Source organism: Phalangium opilio, unplaced genomic scaffold (assembly GCF_054372755.1).
Source record: "Phalangium opilio isolate 3A_F unplaced genomic scaffold, DU_Popi_V2 ptg000048l_1, whole genome shotgun sequence".
In the NCBI taxonomy this organism is placed as follows: Eukaryota; Metazoa; Arthropoda; class Arachnida; order Opiliones; family Phalangiidae; genus Phalangium; species Phalangium opilio.
The window spans coordinates 3,151,176-3,174,800 of record NW_028324170.1 but is presented as its reverse complement, the minus strand read 5'-3'; the positions used below and the strand labels follow the sequence as shown (position 1 = coordinate 3,174,800).

The 23,625-nt window shown below is 36.9% G+C and overlaps 3 protein-coding genes across 4 annotated transcripts in view; 1 reads left to right on the top strand and 2 right to left on the bottom strand.

Moving 5' to 3' along the window:
* The first annotated feature begins 5,074 nt into the window (after positions 1-5,074).
* Positions 5,075-8,428, top strand: LOC149673729 (DNA primase large subunit-like). The gene is made up of 8 exons (XM_089839417.1): positions 5,075-5,429; positions 5,489-5,577; positions 5,649-5,766; positions 5,832-5,924; positions 6,152-6,436; positions 6,508-6,690; positions 7,708-7,917; positions 7,990-8,428. Exons 1-8 carry the CDS (start codon positions 5,139-5,141, stop codon positions 8,305-8,307), a joined length of 1,587 nt encoding a protein of 528 aa, XP_089695543.1. The 5' UTR covers positions 5,075-5,138; the 3' UTR covers positions 8,308-8,428.
* On the bottom strand, positions 8,322-11,129 carry Tdh (L-threonine dehydrogenase). Of its 2 annotated transcripts, none has more exons than XM_089839418.1 (7): positions 10,962-11,129; positions 10,244-10,420; positions 10,060-10,173; positions 9,568-9,890; positions 9,421-9,511; positions 8,947-9,213; positions 8,322-8,858 (listed from the first exon to the last, which is right to left on the bottom strand). In XM_089839418.1, the coding sequence occupies exons 2-7, from the start codon at positions 10,407-10,409 to the stop codon at positions 8,704-8,706; spliced, it is 1,116 nt and encodes a 371-aa protein (XP_089695544.1). In that variant the 5' UTR covers positions 10,410-10,420; positions 10,962-11,129; the 3' UTR covers positions 8,322-8,703. The 2 variants fall into 2 exon arrangements, with proteins under 2 accessions (XP_089695544.1, XP_089695545.1); XM_089839419.1 differs by having other exon boundaries at positions 10,063-10,173.
* Positions 11,130-11,288: 159 nt separating this feature from the next.
* The window catches only part of ASPP (Ankyrin-repeat, SH3-domain, and Proline-rich-region containing Protein), a 75,647-nt gene continuing 63,310 nt past the window's right edge, over positions 11,289-23,625 (bottom strand). Inside the window, exons 6-17 of the mRNA XM_089840022.1 lie at positions 18,117-18,396; positions 17,239-17,441; positions 16,916-17,164; positions 16,298-16,527; positions 15,740-16,211; positions 14,863-15,440; positions 13,830-14,458; positions 13,330-13,473; positions 12,895-13,255; positions 12,657-12,823; positions 12,382-12,581; positions 11,289-12,312 (exon numbers count right to left, since the gene is read on the bottom strand). Coding sequence (XP_089696148.1) covers positions 12,277-12,312; positions 12,382-12,581; positions 12,657-12,823; positions 12,895-13,255; positions 13,330-13,473; positions 13,830-14,458; positions 14,863-15,440; positions 15,740-16,211; positions 16,298-16,527; positions 16,916-17,164; positions 17,239-17,441; positions 18,117-18,396 — 3,549 coding nt within the window. The 3' untranslated portion in view covers positions 11,289-12,276. The remainder of the gene's footprint in view (positions 12,313-12,381; positions 12,582-12,656; positions 12,824-12,894; positions 13,256-13,329; positions 13,474-13,829; positions 14,459-14,862; positions 15,441-15,739; positions 16,212-16,297; positions 16,528-16,915; positions 17,165-17,238; positions 17,442-18,116; positions 18,397-23,625) is intronic.

The following is a 23,625-nucleotide window of genomic DNA, read 5'->3' as shown; positions in this document are numbered from 1 at the left end:
CCCCAAACCACCCTTAGGCACCCGCTGAGTAGGATATATTTTGTCAACCAATAATGAAACCGGATATTTCTGGCGGGTGATTCGAAAAATTCTGTACTTTAGTCAGTCGATCAATTTCGAGTTTATTTCCGAAAGTCGAGCAAATTAAATAAAACAATCGATTTAGAACGACTAATTATCATGGAAAAAGGCTTATTCAACATCTTTTATGATTATTCCATGCTAATTTAAAATTTTCGCCCCCTTAGGCACCCTAAAAAAGACCATTTTTACAATTTAAACGCTTAAATTTTAATTATGAAAGTCTTCTAACACAATAATAATTACAAATATAATTGTAATTAAACTAATTAATGTGGTAAACCTTCATTTGAACCCTTTGGAAACCTCAAAACAACGAAATCCAAATATGATATATATTCATCTTTAATTGATACCATAAAGGCTCGAAAGATGCCGGTAGTGCATGCGAGAAATATATCTTCAACTTAACTCCGCCCACAATTCTGTACTTTAGTCAGCTTAGGCCACTTTACGTTTCTTAATTATCCCGGCCTAATTCGTTTCATTATTTGAATATAAAGAAGTAGTAATAATTAAACAAAACACCTTCTTTCACCCCCTGTAATTTACCACTTTATTCTCTCAAGTAATCCTAATTAAATCTATCCCAAACCACCCTTAGGCACCCGCTGAGTAGGATATATTTTGTCAACCAATAATGAAACCGGATATTTCTGGCGGGTGATTCGAAAAATTCTGTACTTTAGTCTGTCGAGAAAATTCGAGTTTATTCCCGAAAGTCGAGCAAATTAATTAAAACAAACGATTTAGAACGAGTAATTATCAAGGAAATAGGCTTATTCAACATCTTTTATAGTTATTTAACGCCAATTTAAAATTTTCGCCCCCTTAGGCACCCTAAAAAAGGCCATTATTACAATTTAAACGCTTAACTTTTAATTATCAAGGTCTCCTAACACAATATAGATTACGAATATAATTGTAATTAAACTAATTAATAAGATAACCCTTTATTTCTACCCTTTGGTAACCTCAAAACAACCGAAACCAAATATGGAAATATCGGGAAATATTCGACTTTTTAATTGGTTGAAAAAATACAATAAGCTATAGTCTTCAAATATCATATCAATCACGATACTAATCTTCATTAAAACTAGTTAATTATTTTCATCCCCTTAATTAATGGCGTTACGAAAAAGACTCTACAGGTGTCGGGAGTGAACTTAACTCCGCCCACAATTCTGTACTTTAGTCAGCTTAGGCCACTTTACGTTTCTTAATTATTTCGGGCTAATTCATTTAATCAATATAAACAAGTGGTATAAATTAAAAAAACACCCCCTTTCACCCCCTCTAACTTTCCACTTTATTATCTCAAGTAATCCTTATTAATACACCCCAAACTACCCTTAGGCACAAGCTGAGCATGATATATTTTGTCAACCAATAATCAAACCGGATATTTCTGGCGAGTGATTCGAAAAATTCTGTACTTTAGGCAGTCGAGCATATTCGAGTTTATTCCTCTATTAATTTCCTTATCAGTCCCACCGATCATCTCCTTAAACCCTTCGACCACTGCCAATGTCTTGTGTTCTCGCGCCATAAAGTCGCGCACCTTTCTTCTTACTTCTTTTCAGCCACATCGTATGATGAACATCTACGATGTGGGTCTACTTTGTTGTTGTCGGTGGGGGTGGGCGGGGCGTCGTTGTCGTGAAAGAGTACCGCATTTGGCAGTATAAAATTTTTCGTTCGTCATTGAAGGGAGAGTGAATGGGAGAGAATTGTGGTGAGGTGAAATTTTCCTTTCGTGTATAACATCCAGCCGGAGGCCCCAAGAAGTCCGTCGCCGACGCAGAACCACTCTGATTGTAGAGATTTTATTATTTATTTTACAGATGCAACTATTTGGTTTATATTTTTCTACTTCCAACTAGCTATATAGTTTATTTTTAATTTTGTCGCTACAGTTTTTGTTTTAAATAATTTTGTAGTTCATTCTTTTTCAATTATTTTATGTTCATAGATTGACTAGTTCGCTCTTCGCTATGATAAAGTAAAACCACTGCGTGACACACGCCGATGCCCAAACATATTAACTTGCCATGTCAGTCATTATTGGGAAAGAGATAAGTTCGTGCATTAAAGTCCACTAGAATAGTAAAATCTATAGCTCTTGCACAACCTTATGGATGGTCTTTCTCATATTTTCTCAGAAATTGTATGTTGCTAATTGCTCCCTAAGAGTTTAATTGGGTTTCGGTTTCAAGTATCCATCAAAATAATGCAACTTTTGATATAGATATTAAACTAAATTATTTATACCTATATATTTTTTATCTTAGTGAAGAGGGATGTAACCGTTATATCGTCTCACAGTCCCTTTTTCGTTTCTGTCAATGCCCCTTTAGTTTTTTTATACCCGTTTGAAAGGTTATTGATTTGCTAAAAGCGACAGTGGATGATTCAGATTTCACCCCAACTCAACTTCTACTTTTGATTTTATAGTTTAAAGCCCTTGTTTTTATATTTTGTTTTCCTGACCTTTACTCATTATATCCCCTGTGCTGCAGTAAGTTGTTACAAGGGGTGAAATGGGGGTGTTCTTTTAATTTATACCACTTGTTTATATTGGAATAATGAAACGAATTAGGCCGAAATAATTAAGAAACGTAAAGTGGCCTAAGCTGACTAAAGTACAGAATTGTGGGCGGAGTTAAGTTCACTCCCGACACCTGTAGAGTCTTTTTCGTAACGCCATTAATTAAGGGGATGAAAATAATTAACTAGTTTTAATGAAGATTAGTATCGTGATTGATATGATATTTGAAGACTAGCTTATTGTATTTTTTAAAGCGATAAAAAAGTCGAATATTTTTCATATTTGGTTTCGGTTGTTTTGAGGTTACCAAAGGGTAGAAATGAAAGTTTACCTCATTAATTAGTTTAATTACAATTATATTTGTAATCTATATTGTGTTAAATTTAAGCGTTTAAATTGTAATAATGGCCTTTTTTAGGGTGCCTAAGGGGGCGAAAATTTTAAATTGGCGTTAAATAACTATAAAAGATGTTGAATAAGCCTATTTCCTTGATAATTACTCGTTCTAAATCGTTTGTTTTAATTAATTTGCTCGACTTTCGGGAATAAACTCGAATTTTCTCGACAGACTAAAGTACAGAATTTTTCGAATCACCCGCCAGAAATATCCGGTTTCATTATTGGTTGACAAAATATATCCTACTCAGCGGGTGCCTAAGGGTGGTTTGGGATAGATTTAATTAGGATTACTTGAGAGAATAAAGTGGTAAATTACAGGGGGTGAAAGAAGGTGTTTTGTTTAATTATTACTACTTCTTTATATTCAAATAATGAAACGAATTAGGCCGGGATAATTAAGAAACGTAAAGTGGCCTAAGCTGACTAAAGTACAGAATTGTGGGCGGAGTTAAGTTGAAGATATATTTCTCGCATGCACTACCGGCATCTTTCGAGCCTTTATGGTATCAATTAAAGATGAATATATATCATATTTGGATTTCGTTGTTTTGAGGTTTCCAAAGGGTTCAAATGAAGGTTTACCACATTAATTAGTTTAATTACAATTATATTTGTAATTATTATTGTGTTAGAAGACTTTCATAATTAAAATTTAAGCGTTTAAATTGTAAAAATGGTCTTTTTTAGGGTGCCTAAGGGGGCGAAAATTTTAAATTTGGATGGAATAATTATAAAAGATGTTGAATAAGCCTTTTTCCATGATAATTAGTCGTTCTAAATCGATTGTTTTGATTAATTTGCTCGATTTCCGCGAAAAAACTCGAAATTGATCGACTGACTAAAGTACAGAATTTTTCGAATCACCCGCCAGATATATCCGGTTTGATTATTGGTTGACAAAATATATCATACTCAGCGGGTGCCTAAGAGTAGTTTGGGGTCGTATTAATAAGAATTAGTTGAGAAAATTAAGTGGAAATTTGAAGGGGATGAAAAGGGGTGTTTTTTTAATTTATACCACTCGTTTATATTGAAATAATTAAATGAATTAGCCCGAATTAATTAAGAAACATAAAGGGGCCTAAGCTGACTAAAGTACAGAATTGTGGGAGGAGTTAAGTTGAAGATATCTTTCTCGCATGCACTACCGGCATCTTTCGAGCCTTTATCGTATCAATTAAAGATGAATATTTGGATTTCGTTTTTTTGAGGTTTCCAAAGGGTAGAAATGAAGGTTTACCACATTAATTTGTTTAATTATAATTATATTTGTAAGCTATATTGTGTAAGAAGACCTTGATAATTAAAATTTAAGCGTTTAAAGTGTAAAGATGGCCTTTTTTAGGGTGCCTAAGGGGGCGAAAATTTTAAATTAGCATGGAATAATCATAAAAGATGTTGAATAAGCCTTTTTCCATGATAATTAGTCGTTCTAAATCGATTGTTTTATTTAATTTGCTCGACTTTCGGAAATAAACTCGAAATTGATCGACTGACTAAAGTACAGAATTTTTCGAATCACCCGCCAGAAATATCCGGTTTCATTATTGGTTGACAAAATATATCCTACTCAGCGGGTGCCTAAGGGTGGTTTGGGGTGGTTTTAATAAGGATTACTTAAGGAAATAAAGTGTAAAGTTACAGTGGGTGAAAGGGGGTGTTTTTTAATTCATAACATTGGTTTTAATTGAAATAATTAAATGAATTAGGCCGGGATAATTAAGAAACATAAAGGGGCCTAAGCTGACTAAAGTACAGAATTGTGGGCGGAGTTAAGTGGTCCTAACGCCGTCAAAGTAAATCGTTATTTTTTAAAGAATTAGATGTTTTGAATGATAGAAAAGCTTAAATTCGTAAAATGTTAATCATTTTTAATTATAATTAAATGTATTTTACTCCCCATCGGTCCCCTTGGTGAAAAATAACGTTTAGGATGAAGTTTCCTCTACCGCCGTTTCGCCCGACTGGGATTTTAGTGATTTCCGACCTTAGGCAACCTTAGGCACATTCTATTTTTTCTGTACTTTAGTCTTGCCCTTGTTCGAGTTCTTTCACGAACCTGATTATTTTATTCTAAATCGTTGAAAACAAGTACTTTTGCTATATAATGGAGTTTAAAAGGAAGGCCAGAACAAGAGCGAACCTTCAAAATAAAACCCTATCCTTAACAAATGATGAACTCGAAAGTAAATACCCATATTGCCTCCAATTTTACCAGCTGCCTCCCATGGAAATCATAAGATTGGACGAATTTGAAGAGTTTGCAATTGAACGTCTCAAAGTTCTAAAAACAATCGAGTTTGTGAACTTAAAAAACTACAGATTCAACCACAAAGTTTACATGGAAGCCCTAAATAAAGAACTAACTCGACTAAACTTGACATTCTTCATTCGTTCTGTAAGATTTTTGACCTCTAAACTTTTCATTAAAATTACACTAATATTGTTTACATTTAGAATCTCTCCAATTCACCTGAAAAACTTTATGAAGAGAGACGCAGGGATCACATATCTCATTTTGTCCTACGTTTGGCTTACTGTCGAACGTAAGAATCTCCCCCCCCCCCCCCAAAAACATTTTTTTTAATTACAATTAAATTAAACCAAATTTTTGCAGGAGTGAATTGAGAAATTGGTTTATTAACCAAGAATGTGAGTTACTTCGAATAAAAATAATTGAAAATAGCTTCCAATTAGATACGGTTTTGGAACATCATGCTATAACCTACACACCTGTAAATAATTTAATTTTCGCCCCAATTAACTTGAAATACGCCTAATTTTGCCTATATTTTCCAAGATTGAACCGGAAGAGGTTGAACGTCTCATGGAAATGCTAGAGAAATCTTCCGAGGATAAAATTAAATTGAGAAAACTTGCCCGTGTCTACAAAGTTTGTTTAAACTATATTTTCAATAACCAAAGTTGTTTATAGAGTGCTGCCAGAAGCGCCGGTGTGACGTCACCCATGCTGTTTTCCCATAAAGAAAAAACGGTAACTGTCATGGCCGCCCATTGCTAAAGGCAGACTCGTGACGTTTAACCTTGGATCTGACGTCACAACTGACAGCACTCTATTCAAAGTTAAAACTGTTGTTAAAACTGAATTCTTAATAATAGGTAAAATTTACGGAAGTTCTGGACTTGGTTCAAAATGGATCGGTTTATTTGGAGCGTGGTTACGCGTATGTCACTGACAATCAATTAGCTTCGGTTATTGTAAATGGATTTCGTCAGACTCTATCCAGAGAACTAGCCCTAACCGCTAAAGCTATCCCCCAAATGGAAGAAGACGGGCGACTTCTAGGGATTCTAGCTAACATAAACGAAGCTTATTTGGGAAAAGATTACAATAAATTTGAGCAATCTAAAACGGGAGAGATTGTCCCTGAAATGATTGACACTGTAAAATTGCTAGAAAGAAAAATGTTAAATTTAAGAGGAGTTAATTCAATTTAAATCATTTTGATTTCCAGCTCTCCAAGACATCATTCCCGTTATGCATGCGAACTTTACACGAATCATTAAGATCCAATCATCACTTAAGACACGGTGGAAGAATGCAATATGGTCTTTTCCTCAAAGCAATTGGATTAAAACTAGAAGATGCCCTTAGATTCTGGCGAAGCGAATTCGCTAAGAAAATTGGAGTAGACGATGTAAGAAAACCTACAATGAAGGAGGGTGTGCGGGGGTTACGGGCGACGCCCCAAAAACCCTACTGGGGTAGTAAAAATACGCCTCCCCCCATTATCCCTGTCAAGTTGAAACCGGTTTGTCAGTGGTTACTCTTGGGTAGGAATCGGAGGTGAAAGGGGGGACCTTAGAAAGACTGAAATTTTAAGAATGACGAAATGTCAGCGCGACACGCTTAGATCATCCCATTGACAGTATTCGAGAAAGGGGAACCAAAAGATAGAGAAGGGAAAGAAATTGAGAAAGACCAGAGGAGGCGGTCACTTAAGTGTAATCGGTGTAAACAGCTGTTACTTTTGACTGTATTAAAGTGATTACGCGCAATCTTTAATAGCCCTGCCCTTAACAGCGCTAAAATGATTACACGTAATATGTAATCAGTGTACAGGGTTTCAGACAGTGATTAGCCTCTCGGTATAAATAGTGTACTATATTAAGCTGAAACGGAGAGCATAAAAAATAACCCCTATAGAGTAATGTCAGTTCTACTATGCAAACGTCATACCATAGAGTAGTGTCGGTAGAGGGGGGGAGTAAACTGTTTATCCCTCCCTCTAGGCGCGCTTTTGTAAGAGGGGATACTGTACGCGACTGGTAGGGGGGATGACACTTAGCTAAGAGATAGAAGGGTATGACGTTTGCATACGTAGAACTGACATCTAGCTCTAGCTCAGTGTCATCCCCCCTACCAGGCGCGTACAGTATCCCCTCTTACAAAAGCGCGCCTAGAGGGAGGGATTAACAGTCTACTCCCCTCTCTACCGACACTACTCTATAACGATTCGTTGTATCTTTCAATACCCGACTGTTACCCTGGGTAACCATTTTTTCGGCTGACAAAAATTCGGGTACCCGCCCGATACCCGAGAACAATATTTTTGATTACCCAATTCGAAATTGAAATTTCACTACCCGCACACCTCTAATAAGACTACCTGCAGTTTACCAGATTCAGATTAAAATTTTGATCACATTTTTAGTTTGACAAACGTTACTCCTACAATATACGTCACAATTATGGGAAAGAAGGCAACCGCAAGAACTACAGTTCTTATAGTTGCGTTAAAATCATCACTGGAAATTCACCAGCGGCTGGAGAATCTCACGGTTGTCCTTTCAAACACATGGACAAATCAAACTTAACCATGAGATTAAAATCCATGAATTTGGGACAAAACTCCATTAAAGAAGTAAAAAATGATCGCGAATTAAATTTTTGTTCCATCTTGAACATTCATTAACGCGCGTTACGCAATCCTTAGATCGTGGATTTAGCAAGTGGTGGTCATTATCAAATTGCCTGCACTCGATACTTTGAAGCGGCTCATAACAACACAACTTTAGACGCCGCTATCAACCATCCCGTGGAATATTACGAAGAAAGTCAAAAGATAAAGAATGGAACATTCGTGGAGTCGAAACATCGAAATAAAGTCCCAAAAACCACAAGTTTTCAGACGGGACCTGGACAGGTTAAGGTGGAACCACTACCATCGGATTCCGAGCCAATAAAAGATGATAGTGTCGATACAGAAATGTTCTTAAATGATGATTTTGACGTTGGCGATATGACATTTTAGGGAGGAAAAACGGGTTGTTATCAATTTTAATGTTTTGTAAATTTAATATTATTTTCGTATATTTCCTACACCCATTTATAACATGTAACAAATTTCGAATAAATCTTACCTTGTAAAACAATGTGGAATGTTTTTTAAAAATTTTAAAACAACTTTAAAAATATAGCCTAAACGTAAAAAATTTAAACTAGAATATAAATAAAAAGTAATCTTGATAATATTAAGCTAACTAAAAATAAAAAGTAACATAGTGTATAAAGCTATTCTGTTTTCGAACGTGAGATTCTAGAATACGAGTATAATAGTATAACAGATTCTTTTAGGGAATGTTTCAATATGGGGAAATTAAACTTTTCTTCAAGATATAACGAACAATTAATTTAAAATCACCTAATTTTAAACACCAGAGGCTTGCATGGCCTTTTTCCGTTTATATTTCGGTTTGAGAGCGTCAAACATTACTTGACATAATTTATCAGTATCAAATTTGTGTTTCCAACCCCAATCTTTCCTGGCATTGCAATCGTCAAAGACTTGAGGCCAACTATCGGCTATTTTTAATATAGGTTTAGTTGTAATCCGCAACAAAGGGATTACCTTACCTTTTCCTAGACTGCAACATCAACGTTTAAAACTCACCTATTTTCTGTCTTGAATCAGGTTTATACTCCATTTGGAAATCAGGGACGTGTTTTGTTACTTCTTGCGCTAATTCCTCGGGTGTAAAGCTAACAGCGGCTACGTTGTACGTTCTTTGTTTCAGAAGTTGATTTGGGGTTTCCATAAATTCACTGAGGGATCGTAGACAATCATCAATGTACATCATAGGGAGACGCGCATCGGGGCGTAAATAACATTGGAATTTTCCATATTGCAATGCGTCGTGAAAAATTTGAACAGCGTAATCTGATAAATGTACGGGTTGTTTGAAGGATTAAAAAGGATGTCCTTCAGTGCCGGACTCCCTACTAGGCACTGTAGGTACGTGCCTAGGGGCCCCGATGGTCAGCCTCTCGGCTGTCATATCGCAGTGGGCCCCCGAACGCCCAGTGCCTAGGGACCCCCGAGGGTGTTGTTCCGACACTGTTAATTGTCTTTGATAGTATGGCAAACCTGTAGTGCCGCCACCGGGATGAGTATTGGAAGAAATTACACCGGGAAATCGCAGGCAACGGAAATCAAGACCAAATTTGTGATGATAATACTTTAAAATGATGAAAATTAGAAGTTTCGACGTATTTCTGAAATAATTATTTGTACCTCTCCCAGAAGTTCCGCGTGTACTTTAGAGACACCGTAGATAGTTCTGGGTCTTTGAACGCAAAAATCGGGGGTTGGATTACGCGGGGAATCGGGTCCAAAGGCCCCGATAGTGCTAGGAACGAACAACCTCAAATGATATTGTTTCGCCAACTCCATAACGTTATGCATGCCTTCAATGTTAACTCTCATGGCTAAAGAAACATTTTGTTCACCAACAGCGCTTAAAAGCGCGCTAAAATGAACTAGCCAATCTATACGATGATTTACGATAATTTCTTGGAGGTTCTTAAAGTCAAGAATGTCAGCGTAGATATAGGGACCTTTAAATATTAATTATTGAATTAATTCGCGTAATTAAGGCGGCGCTTAAATTAATTTAAATTATACTTATACTAAGTAAAGCATCTCTGAAGCGTATTAAAATACATTAAAAAGCACACGCAGCATTAACTATTAGTCTTTTTAAAAAACTATAAAGTTTTTACTAACCACTTTTAAATATTTCTCTGGGTGGTCTAATGATATCGGACATGATAACATTATCAACTCCATACTTGCTTCTAAAAAGCGTCGCCAACCCTGTACCCAATTGGCCTAAACTTCCTGTAAAATGCAGGGGTATTGCGTAAGGGCCTCCTCGTAAATATCGAAACGCGGGGAGATAATATATTACCAGTTATCAATATTCTGGGGTTGTCATTTTCCTCATAGTTATCGATATGTAATTTACGACTACTTTGATATAAACATCCCTTTGCAGTCGATAAAAAACTCTTTGGGCTACTGTTTCGTAAAACTTGCCCAATCTTTCGGGTAAAAAGTATTTGTTTGGACCCCATTATCTATAAAACTGTTTTTAAAGAGTAATTTTACGATAAGCACGTGCGTAATGAATTTGCGAAATTTCGCGCGTAAAAATAAGCCAATCACGATCGAGTACCCATTACACCGAGATGTTGGCTTCCCCAATCCGATTAGGGTTAAACTTCAAAAATTTAATTACGATATAAATTTAAAACGCAAAAGTATGCATATAGAAAATTTACCGAAAACGTTAAATAAGGATAAATAAGTATGAGGAACGAATTCAAAAACCTTTAGGGCTAATTCACGATTCATAAAAAATAGACTTCGCGCGTCGAAATAAGCCAATCACATTCGAGAACCCATTACAGCTAGATGTTGGCTTCCCCAAACCGATTAGAGTTCTACTTCATAAAATTAAATTACGATAAAAATTTAAAACGCAAAACTAAGCATATAGATAATTAACCGAAAACGTTAAAAAATGCTAATTACGTATCTAGAACCAATTCAAAAATATTTAGGCCTAATTCGCGAGAGAGACACATCATGCACAACGAATAATTTATAAAAAAAAAACTACTTACGTTTTTGTCAATGGAATGATTGATATGTCTTAAAATATAAAATAAGGTTTTTACCACCTTTTGTTTCAAATAAACATTAAAACTTCCACCGAAACCGCGGATAAGATAAGACAATCCAGCTGCTACGAAGCCACGCGATGTACTGAGAAAAAAATCAATGTCCAAGGCTAGGGCTCTTCCGATTGGTTGAGAGGAAGGCAGGTCATTTGACGTCACGGCACACCCTTGACGTGTTCAAATTCGAAACTAGTTTTGCCACGTGTTTGTTTACCGATTTCGTTATTTACAAGTTAGAAAAACAAAATTAATTCAAAATCACAATGAGTAGAAAAATGAAAAAATGCATAACCCATTTTATTCTTTTTTTGCACCAGTATCTACGTTTTTAACTTCAAAATTTACTGTTCTTTTTCCACGAAAAATTGTTTGAAAAAAAAAATGGGAATACTGTTGTGTTTTTAAACATTATTTTAACCGCTTTCAAAATATATCTTAATTTTTTTACAAATAATTTCTTCGTTTATCGGCTAATAAAAAGAAATGGGCACTTGCGGTAATATTTATATCACACTTTCTAGTTTTGTTTCTTTGTTTTTGTTTTTGTTTTTTAATAGTTACCATTTTTCCAAGTTTCTTTTCGTAGCTAGAAAATTATAAGATAAATTTTTTTTTTATTTCACTTCGTTCGTCACCTTTCTCAAAATATTTTACAATATGGACGGTTTTAGGCCACGGGGCAGTGAAAGTTTTGGCAACTGAATTCCCCCTTCTTAAAAATTAAGGGTGTAATTAAGTGTAGAATTTAAGCTAAAACTAATAATATAATTATCAATAGGTAAAAAAAGAGACCTTAAAACGTACAGCTATGAAAAGAAAAAAAAAAGGCCCGTTTAAAATATACGCCAAACCTTTTTTTGTCTTTTTTAAATTTTAAAGTTTTAAAAAGTAATGAAAAATTTAATAATTAAGATCTATTCACATGGGTTCTCTCATTTTTAAGTCTATCATGCCTATAATACAATTTTTTTTTTTTGGTTTAACTTTAACATAAGAATTACCGAAGCCAAGGCTTAAGTTTTAAAATAGCGGCCATTTTCTTTTTATTTTCATTAAGCCTTAGCTTGGCGCATTCCCTAACATATTTCAATCTTTTTGTGACAAGGGAGGGGGGGGGCGATTGTAAACCTAAATTTTGTGACCAATTTATGTCAAATGAACGAAGACCAAAAGAAAACTAATCATTTACAAAAATTTTCTTTGTTTTTTTTTTTTTTTTTATACAATTTGGGGGAGGAAGAAGCGAGTTAATGTTCAGCTATGGATCTCTCCTCGCCGAGACGCGAGCATGCAGCTATAAATACGAAGTTAATTTAATAATTTAAATTTAAATACGCTTAGTATTAAATAATGATAAACTTACACCAAGCAGATTTCGTGGAATGTAGCCTTCTCTATCTCGTAATTTGGACCACCACCATTCGCGTTCCAAATCGTCCCCTTTTCGAAGAACTATTAGCATTTCGCCATCTTTAAAACTTAATTCGTCAGGATTTTGGGCTTCGTATTCGTAAACACCGAAAACGGCGCCGCCATTAAGGATTCCTAACTTTTCTTGAACACCTTTGGAACAATTTAAAACATCGTAATCTACATTCAGAATTACCATCACGACCAAAGCTCGAGTAACTAACTTACTGTAGAGATATTCAGAACATCCATCAAATCCTTCTTCATCCTCTTCGCATTTTTCAGCGGCCGTTTCGTGATCACTTAGAGTCGTCGCAAATATGCAAGCTCCGTGTTCGACAAGAAATTTAACCATTGGTAAATTATTGCAGGAAGCGGCGCAATGCAACGGTGTCCTATTGAAAATGAAACAATTAAGACACTCGATTTAATCTCGAAAGCACGTACCAAAGACAAAGGGACTTACCATCCGTCGCTATCTTGAGCATTGACATCGCATCCAAACTCGACCAAAAATTTAACAATTTCCAAATGTCCGGCGCAAATCGCGTTATGTAAAGCGGTAATTCCTTCGTCGTTCGCCGCGCTCGGGTTAGGGACTTCTTTGGCGGTTTTCTTAACCAACTCCAGTTCGCCTTCGAGAGACGCGTCTAAAAGTAGCGCTAAAGGATCGAAACTAACTCGTCTCGGATTCTTGGCGGAACCCTTAGTTTTGAGATTGCCTTTCTTAACCCTGCGAAAAACCGCGCTACTTCCACTCAAATGCGCGCTTTTACCGCTGGAAACTTGACCACTTTCGTCCGTTTCTACGTCATCTTGGGAAGTTTCTAAAGAACAATAACAAATATTCCGCGATGTAACTGCGGGTTCAAATTAAGGATACGTCATCTTTACGACGTACCACTTAAATGTTTCCTGTGTTCGGAATCATTCTCGTCTTCTGTTCCTTGTTCCGAATTGGAATGTAACCCTTCCAAAACGCGTTCAGATTCTAACAACTGATTACCGTTAATTCGTTCTTCTTTGGAAATCAAATCGCTTACTCCTAGATTAACATGGTTTTCAACTTTAACAACAATAATCTAGCTTTATTGCGTAGACCTCCAAAACACCAATGGGGGAGGGGGGCTATATTACAATGGATCACTAAGCCACTCATAACCGACAACGCGCTAAGTACACTAACAATCACCATTAAAGGGCTCCTTCGGACCCTTAGACACATGGCCCCGCGGATTTCCATCCCCTCTTCATAGACGATCTTCCTCAGTACCCTCCCTCTCTCTGGCTAGGTAGGGGGGTTCGGAAATCCGCGGGGCCATGTGTCTAAGGGTCCGAAGGAGCCCTTTAACCTTAGCAAGTTTCGATGGTAAGGAGAAAACAAAATTAAATTTAACTTACCACTTGTTGAAGAAGATTCCTTGATGAATTTAATTCCACTTTTATTTCTAATGGGACTCAATGGTAACTGCGTCCCATTAACATCACCATCGGTGTCAACTAATCTTTCGGCCAAACTCGTTAATTGATTTTGATTATTACTCTCGTTACTAACACCGCCGCCGCCTCCATTTTGATTTTCCGGAAACAAAAAGGCCGGTGGCATATCAATCCTTCTATTGGTCAAACCAGTCGGACTCAATAACTGTCCACCAGTTGGACTGGTCACTTCACCTTGTCTCTTAATTTGCGAGGACAAACCGCTTCCCGATAGAGTCGATCTTAATCGCGGAGGGTCCAAACCCGAGGGTTTCTTAATGGTCAACGGTCGAGGTTGAATGGGAAGTGGTTGACTGGAACCAATCACTTTCCGACTACCCTCGCTGTCGTTAGTTTCGCTCGAGTTTGAGTTGGTACCCGAGTCATTTTCTAAGTTATCGGACGATGATTGGCTGTTGTTATTATTATTATTATTTTGTTGTTGAATTTCGTGACGATAAACGTGGTTGACTGCCTTAGTGTATTGATCCATGGATGCCGGACCCAATGGTAGACGAGATGGGAAGTTATGACTCGGTTTCATAACGTACCTGGACATTGACATACCCACCAAAAATTATATTTAACTACCTTCATTTGTTATAAGCTCAAAATACAACAAACACGTCCAAATTACTATTATTAGTTTTATAATAATACTTCTAGTAATGAACTTTTGGTTATTGATGGTTACGCTTTAAACTAATTAATTAATATTAATCAAAATCATTTTAATGTGCAGTGTTAATCACGATAACTCGTTAGTTAATTAAAACCACTTCAATCTGAATTAATAAACCCTTCACCAACCTATAATAAAGTAACCTTTTTCGATAGCTGATAAATAAAATTAAAAGAAAGAAATATGAAATTAAACGAAACTAAATAATTTTTCGATTAAAGTTTAACTAACAAATAAATAAATAAATAAATAATGTAACATAATGGCATTTACCTGTATCCATTTCCGTTTCTGGTATTGCTTCTGTTTCCAGTTCCTTTGAGGACCATCAAGGCGGAATCAACGTCAGATTTCTTGGTACCACCAGTGGTATTTGACGCGCTGGCCACTCCTAACACGTGAGTTTGCCTTGGTGGTGGTACAGGCTTGACTGGTATTGATGGTTTAGGCGGTAAAGCGGGCTTTGATTTGTCCCCCGAATTATCCGAAGACGCCGAGTCCGATGGTGAATCCAAACTATCCGAATTGTCGTTATGATTCGTCGAGGACATTGGTAAAGTCGTTGGTTTCCCCGTTGTTGGACTAGTGTCCAACGAAGATATTGTCATTACGGGACTGTTATTGGTTCGTATGGTACCAGGAGGTGGTGCCGTGTAAGGTGGTATGTCTTTGTAAGAAGTTCCTTGAGTACCATGGTTTATTGACGTAGGTTTCTTCAAGGCAGATGTTAGCGCGGTAGCGGGAAGAACAGGGATACCTGTTGCGGTTGGAAGCTTAGATCGCGGTACGACACCGTTCGACGATTGAGAACTACTTAGAACCGGATGTTTTCCCATTACAGGACTCGTTACCTAAAAGTTAATTAGTATTTTGTTTGAGCCCCGATTGTTACAACCCCAAGTATTTAGTATTATTGGAAACAGCAGAAGTTGGGCTTCCTTCAACATATAATCTAAAGGTTCCCCGTATCTCTTATAGAACCAGAGTTATAAGTCTTGTAACCCCAAGTTGGGAAGGGAAAAAATAGGGCTATACATACTCGAAGTATTTCAGTATACCTCTTATAGAACAAGAATTGTGAGGTCTCAAGTTACACTTTTGCCAAACGCGTCATATCAAAAAGAAACATCCGAACAAAATATCAACTTACCATAGAACTGGTAGGAGGAACAGGTTGAGCATTCGACGTTGAACTAGGTCCGTTTTGATTCGAAGCGACGATACCTTGTACGTTTGTCGTTTGTTGTAATTGACCCTTATTGGAAGAAGCGGCGATGATGGAGGCGCTATAAGAGCTGCCAAACGGTCTAGGCGCCAAATTACTCAAATTGTGCGCGTGCGGAGATGGTATTTTGCTAAAAGTCGTTGTCGTTGAAGTGATAAAGTTTGTTGTCCCGCCGTAGCTGTTGTAAGTACTCGAAGACGGAGGAGGAGGTGGTGGAGGTTGAGGCGTTTGTTGAGGTTTTTGAGGTGAAAACTGATGGAAAGACGTAGAAATAGAGGACGGATTGTCTTGATGATGAAGTTCATCATTCGTTTTCACCGCTGGCGCGATTTCCGGTTCCGTTACGAGTTGCGAATAAGGTTGGCACTTGTCCACCGTATCATCTCCAAGACCCTCGCTATATTTATTACCAATTACACACGCATATAGGTTTTAAAGACTATTCGGGTAAGAAGGGGTTAAACGGTCAATTTGCTTTCGTACCGATTATTTTTAACAGAAAACTTGGTATTATAAGGTAGCGTTTGATACTTGGGATCCTTTTTATTGAGAGCAAACTCGGATAGATCGTCTTCCTCCTCTCCTTTTAATATGACATTCGTTTCTTCCAAGTTTGAAGTGTCATTTTCTTGAGGAACCCGTTTTAAAGGTTCCACAGCGGCGATGTTTGTGTTTAGGGGTCGAATTAGTCTAGAAGCTGCCGGATTTTTACCCTAATTCGCCGGAAATTTTCATCGTTATTTAAAAGCATTGGCGAGTTACAAATGGTTACAACGAAAATAAGCAAAACTACTGATGATTTCGATGTTGGTAACGGATATCTTAGTAAATTTTGAACCACTTTGGTCGTGATAGAGCTTTTTATAGCTCAAATTTAAGAGTTTAATAATTAGAGTCTAATGATGCTATGAATCAAAGCTTCAAAATGGTAGAAAAACTTAAAACTAGGACCACAAATAGAACGAAAACTTTGGCAACTCGTATGAGTTGTAACTTTCTTAATTCTTGACCGATTTGGTCGTAATTTGGCTCATTTTGTAGCGAGAATTCCGCTCTACGGCAATCGCAAATTAAAAAGAAGTAAAAAGAGAGAGAAAATACCTGATTATCAATTAAATTGGAAGTGCTATTATTGGTAGAAAGGGGATGAATTTGATGAGCTTGTTTGGCTAAGGTAGCCGCGTGAATATGACTGGCGATTTGTTGATTTAAGGTGCGTTTCCTGTGCAACCTCTGTTGCAACGAAGCTATTCTCTGGTCCATTAACGAGATTTCTTCCTGGCGTTTGGCCAAAGTTTCCCTTTGATGTAATATCCTGGCATTTTGTTGCTCGTTTAATTTTGTTCGATACTAATATTAACGAATAATCGCCATTAGTTCGGTTAACCACGATCGGAACTAAGGGTATAAACTAACAAACTAACCAATAGCTCTCTCCGCAGTTTCTCTAATTCGACAACGGAAGGCGAATTTGGATTGCCAGTACCATTTTCCGAAATTAAACCATTGACGTTTCCACGTCTCAATTCTTCGAGTTGCCTCGTCAGCTCTTCGACTTTGGCAACCGCTAACGATAATTCCTTTTCTTTTTCGTTGAATAACGCGCGGATTGAATCTAATTCGGCCGCTGCAAAGATCCGGCCGTGTTAAATTTAAGCTAAGCCTAAATTAATCAATTACGCCGCGCGTACTTCCTGGGGCAGACAGTCTCAAAACTATCGAAGTATATTAGTCTAGACATGACAAAACTTTAAAAATAACCCTAGACACGGACAACTATTCATTCCGCAACGAGTCAACAAAGCGTATAAGGAAATATATTCTTTACTAAGTTCGTTATAAAGGGTGCTCCAAAGAACTGCGTGAGAATAATGGTAAGCTTTGAACTTAGTAGGGAATTAATTAACTTAAGCTACAATCAACAAGTGCCTGTCGCCCTATGAAGTCTGACTAAGTACGCCACACATTCAAGGTAAAGTTCAGGCAACGTAACATTATACCTTAAAAGAAGGGACTTTTTCTAAATATAAAAAGAAAAATGTTAAAAATAAATAATCCTCGTTTTTAAGACTAATTATTTTTCATTTATATTGAGAAAAAGGCCATTATTTTAAGGTATAATGTTATGTTATCCGAACTTTTCCTTTCAGTATCGGTAAAGTCTCGAGTGACTATTTGCCAAATCACGAGTATAAAGTGCTCGTCATAGGACGATGGTGAGAAGTAAACTACTCGAAAAATACTGAATATGTGCCGTTTTCTTTAAGGAGGGAATGTATTTTAATTGGATGTCTCATCGTACTTAGGTTATGATTGCTGGCCCTTTGTTGTTCAGCTTGACCTCTAAGGGCTCGCAACCTCCTGAGTTTCAGTTCTTGAGTTTCGACCTTATCCCTAAGAGGTCGTAACCTTTCTCCTTCCGTAGTTTGAGCTCCATGATGATGTCGAGCCTCTTGTTGTTTCAGGAATTTGAGTCTTTGTTCTTTGGCTACCAGTAATTGTTGTTGAGCTTCTATTTGTTGCTGTTGCCTGGCGGCAATTTCTCTTAGTTCTGCCAGCGTTACTTCAGAACCTTCCGGAAGCTAAGAGTCAAAATAATTAACCGAAACGCAATTTATAACAAAAATAATTGAACAAATATATAGCCGCGTGGGAATGCCATAAATTCATGATAGTACAATAAAATTCTTTGGATTTTTATATGTTTTGAATAGCGAACCAGACAGTGGAGTGACCTCATAACGAAATCAATAAAACACACAGCGTAAACTTTAATGCGCGTAAACTCGTTTTCGGTTCTAAAAAATATGATTCAATTCTGTTCTCTTTTATTATTATTAATAATTATTGAACGAGAGTTACCTCGTAACAAAAAAAAATTGAAGAGCAATGTTCAATCAAAGTCTATCACTTGAAAAACTTAAATATCGTAGAAAAAAGAATGCACGCTCCAAAGAAAATTATTAATTTTGTTAGGCCCAAGTTTAAAATTTCCCGTAAAAAATTTAAAATTTAGGGTTAGGTACAGTTAGGCCTTGAAAATATTTAAATCCAGGCTTAACGACAGTTAAAGTTTCTAAAATTTTAAAATTTAAGCTTAGATACATTTCGCCCTGCACGTTTCGTACAGGGAGTTTAGGAAATTTCACCCGTAATACTCCCAATCCTTTCAGAAACGATTCAATAAACTGAAGACTTCCATTAGCGAACTTCTTACGATATGTCGCGGTTAATATTGCAACAAATTTAATGCCTATATTTTGGAATGGCGATGCGTGAATAGAGTCGAGAGAAAAAGCTATTATATTTAGCTGGAAGCTAATAGTATTCCTTGAAAATGGGTGTCCCCTGCATCCGAAACTCGTCTTTAATATTTCAAGATTCAAGTCGGTGAGACCGAGAGGAAGACCAATAACGCTAAATAAAATTTCCTAAGCTTTCCTAACTGGATTTCTAGCCAGATATAATAAATGTCCAGCCCCTTGAGGGACTCGAGGGATGTCACGCTGGCGTGTTTTGTTTTTAACGTATTTTAGCGCGGGGATCCCTGACCCAGACGAAATGGCGCCTCTTCCCCCTCCCCTCGTCCTTCCTTTCCCCACCCTAGAGTCAGCGATGTTTAACAAGTTAGGGGCCGAGCCGAGTTAAAACTTCTTCGTGAGGCAAGTCGATTTTTAATCAAAAACGCTTAACATTGGCCTAAAATGATTATTAGTTCGTGGGATAAGGAAATATCTATAAATATTTATACGGACTTTATTACATATTATTTGGGTTATATTTATTACGGAATTTCTTTCGAGTCATCAGAAAATGTAAAAAAAACAATGTATGGCAGCGAATTTTCCTTTCTTTATTATTATTAACTGGATTTTTTTGTAATAATAAATCTATCGGGGTTAACTTATGATTTAAATATTATAAGGTTAAGATTTCTATTGTTTTAAACAGTATACCACGAGCGCTAAGAAATGGCGGGAAACTTCACGAGCGCTAAAAAATGGCGGGAAACTTCACGAGCGCTAAAAAATGGCGGGAAACTTCACGAGCGCTAAAAAATGGCGGGAAACTTCACGAGCGCTAAAAAATGGCGGGAAACTTCACGAGCGCTAAAAAATGGCGGGAAACTTCACGAGCGCTAAAAAATGGCGGGAAACTTCACGAGCGCTAAAAAATGGCGGGAAACTTCACGAGCGCTAAAAAATGGCGGGAAACTTCACGAGCGCTAAAAAATGGCGGGAAACTTCACGAGCGCTAAAAAATGGCGGGAAACTTCACGAGCGCTAAAAAATGGCGGGAAACTTCACGAGCGCTAAAAAATGGCGGGAAACTTCACGAGCCCTAAAAATGGCGGGAAAGCCCACGTGTTTTCCTTCAATATAGGAAAAAAAAGCTAGAAAAGGCATCAAAAATCTAAATATATCAGCATTCCAAGCTTTTTTATGAATGAAACGGATATCCGTAATGCGGCTTTATTTCGGTGCAAATATAAGCGCTTTTATAGACGATACCAAGTTATAATAATAATAATGAGATTCCATAAAATCTAAAACTAACAAAAACCTTTTTGTTATTGATAATACAGGAAAATATCCCGTCAGTAAGGCGGCGGCTTCTATCAAACCAAATCCCTACGGAATAAGCGTTTTAGGCTTAACATTTAAAAGCGATGGTAACCCGGGATATAATTCCGAGCGTGTCAAAAGCAAACAAACATTTTCCAGCGGCCGCGCTCCTATTCAGTGAAAAGCCAAGCGCAAACAAATCCTCAGCATTTACACAAATTCACGTTCTCATCGTCATCATCGCGGTACGGCGCCGGCTAAAGGCACCCCCCCCCCCCTTGTCAACCACTATAGCTATTCAAACAGTTGGTCAATATTAGTTTGCAGGGAAGTAAAAGCCCGCCTTTCTATAACCCAATAACCTTCAAAACGTGATGAACGGGCATCCTATAAACGCTCATTAGCATATAAACATCCTGCCAATATACGGACGTGCTTCCAAAGTCTAAATTCAAAGTGAAGAGTTTAAAAATATAAAGCTATTTTTAAACTGGCTGTAATTTACGATTTATGGTCCTCTGATAAAAATTAAAAATACCACGAGAAACAGGGAATTTCGTAGAGTAATCGCTCCAAAAGTTTCATTATCACCGCGTTTCAAAGAGAAATCCGCAGAAATGGACGAAGTTACCTTTTAAATTCTAACCATTGATATTTATTTTAAGACTACTTTAAGATGTCTACAACTTTCGATCTATGATACTCGGATAAAAATTAAAGATACCATGCGAGAAACAGGGCATTCCATAAAGTATCCGCTCCGATTTTCGTAACATCCAAAAAGGTTTTAATCTTAGGACAACCGTTTCAACAGAATCTCAAAAAAAGTAATTAAAAACCATAAAACAATCAAAATACAATACACCGTGAAAGATACTATCACTATGGGTAAATTACAGTTGTTATTAACCCAAAGACCCAGCAAAAAATCATAGAAACAAGTCCTTGAACAGAAAAAAAAAGAAAAAAGAAATTCTTTGCAAATAGCGATAAATTTTTCGAGGAGATATAAATCGACTGTGAAAACTCAGTGAACGTTAATTTCTTCTTTGAAAAGAAATGTTCATACAATTTCGTGCAAATGTATAAATTGTACAGATGCGTGTAAAATATGGGCGGTCGTGACACGAGATCAGGAGCCCAGGGGGGGGGGGAGTTAAAGAATTATTTTTGATATTTTCACGTGGGAAGAGGCCTTCAAGATTTATAGACGTTCCAGAAGCAGATGGACAATTTAGAAAAATATAATTACTATACGACTTCTAATTCAAATTCTATATGCTACACTAAAACTCTATTTTCAATTTTCCGCTCGCAATCTGCATGCCAAAACAAAGAGTATTACCAAGAAGCGATATCTAGTTTACTAGGGAGGAGATATAAGATGCATAAGTATTCGCGCGCCATAGTCCCAGTCCCCCTTTCAAAATACAAGGGGGGACGTAAAAGGATGCCGGGCTATTTGGCCTCTCCTCAGTCGGAAAATATGACTGTAATTTTCGTCATTCGCGTCGCGCTGACGTGAGTTTTCAAGAACCAATGAGATGCTGGTTGTAATTTAGAGGCGGGGATTAACTCCGGACCTACGTTTGGACTGGAGATAAAGCTGCTGGAAATGCGGCGGATTACACCTTCTCCCTAATAAACTAGATATCGCTTCTTGGTATTACGCAAGAAGACACAAGTAGTAGCGCTCACTTTACCACTTCTATAAAATCCCTTCGTAGAAAAAATAAACCGCATTTAATAAATAGTTTTCAGAGTAGGAGTATTGACACAATTTACACCAGGAGGCCAGGTTACTTGGCGAATCAAACTGCAGTGTACCAAGTAGCCTGGCCTCCTAGTGTAAATGGTATCAATCCTCCAAGCCTGAAAACTATGTATAACACAAACGCCCAAAATCTTAAATTACGTTATGTATAATTTATTCCTTTTGAAAAATATAAGAAAATTAGTTCCTACGATTAAAGTAACGAAGAAAGATAAAAGAAAGAAAAATAAGGTAGAAGACATCAAGCAGACAGCTGAGGGTTGGTGAACTATTTAAATACTTTGAAAGGGCTTCCATTGTTTGAAAGAAACGACAAGCTCTTAGTTACTCTCTCTCTTTCTCTCCCTCTCCCTCTCTATCTCTTCTCGTCTGCCTTGTTCTAGGAATAAAACAATGGACGCTGCAAAACTTTCCTTAATTTGAAACCCTAAACATTACATTCCAAACATCCGGAGAATTTTACAAAAGCAATCTTTTAAATTATGACGGTACTTGCTTGTCACGCTTACACTATCACAATTTACACCGCGTGCTTCGCTTTCTATCAACTCCAATTTAAACACAAATAGAGGATGAAATGTAAGATAAACCTTTTAAAGCCCCGCTTCAATTCAAATTTAAAACTAATAACAACTTAAGAGAAAGAGAATGGATTAAAAGATAAAGTTTAACTATAGACCTTTATCTTTATTCAATTGTTAAGCCTATTTCAACAGTTTCAAGATTAAAGTTAACCAACAAGTCTCTGTGCCTTCAATTATCAATCCTTAATTACTAAGAATTTCTTTCACTTAATTCCTAAATTAGATAATGTAATACAACATTAAGCCTTTCTCTTTCATGAAGTCTATTACAATCATAAGATATGTTCCATAAGTTTGTGACTGGTTACAAACTGGAGCTTGTCATGAAGTGAGTGAGGTAGTTCATAGATTCGAGGTAAAGCGACGCCTGGTGCATGAGGCGCCGTCAAAGGCTGAATACAGACTAAATAGGAAGATGGACTGCAAAACTATAAAAACCGAGTGTATTCAATTCTCGCTTTTCGTTCTCGAACTATCTCTCAGTAAAACTCTAGCATTAAAGTATAGGTAGTGTCATACTTATGGAACATATCTTATAAACTTATGGTAATACCGACTAGCCCCAAAATTCCCATAAGTCTAATTTAAGTCTGCGCTAAAAGCATAAATTTCATAATAATAATAAATAAAAGAAGCTCTTCAGAAGAACTTAAATATTATGACAAAAATAATTTGTGACAAGCTAGCTAACGTGTTTACGATTATAATAAGGTCAGACAGATACGGGATTGGTGGCAAAACGTGAGAAAATACAAGAAAAAAAAATAATACAAGCTTCCGGCCAGAGGAGATGGGGCCAACCGCACCAAAATGATTACGATGTACCAAATCAGAGCCCCGGGAATCAGAGTTATCATTAAAAAAAAAAAAAAAATTTAGGGGGTTGAA

Bases quoted from the DNA above. Each gene is read 5' to 3' on its own strand.
- LOC149673729 (XM_089839417.1), top strand. From the start codon at position 5,139: ATGGAGTTTAAAAGGAAGGCCAGAACAAGAGCGAACCTTCAAAATAAA. The intron at 5,430-5,488 runs GTAAGATTTTTG...GTTTACATTTAG, and splicing joins TGACATTCTTCATTCGTTCT to AATCTCTCCAATTCACCTGA. The intron at 5,767-5,831 runs GTAAATAATTTA...ATATTTTCCAAG, and splicing joins ATGCTATAACCTACACACCT to ATTGAACCGGAAGAGGTTGA.
- Tdh (XM_089839418.1), bottom strand. From the start codon at position 10,409: ATGGGGTCCAAACAAATACTTTTTACCCGAAAGATTGGGCAAGTTTTA. The intron at 10,174-10,243 runs GTAATATATTAT...TGCATTTTACAG, and splicing joins CCCCAGAATATTGATAACTG to GAAGTTTAGGCCAATTGGGT. The intron at 8,859-8,946 runs GTGAGTTTTAAA...TATTAAAAATAG, and splicing joins TGATTCAAGACAGAAAATAG to CCGATAGTTGGCCTCAAGTC.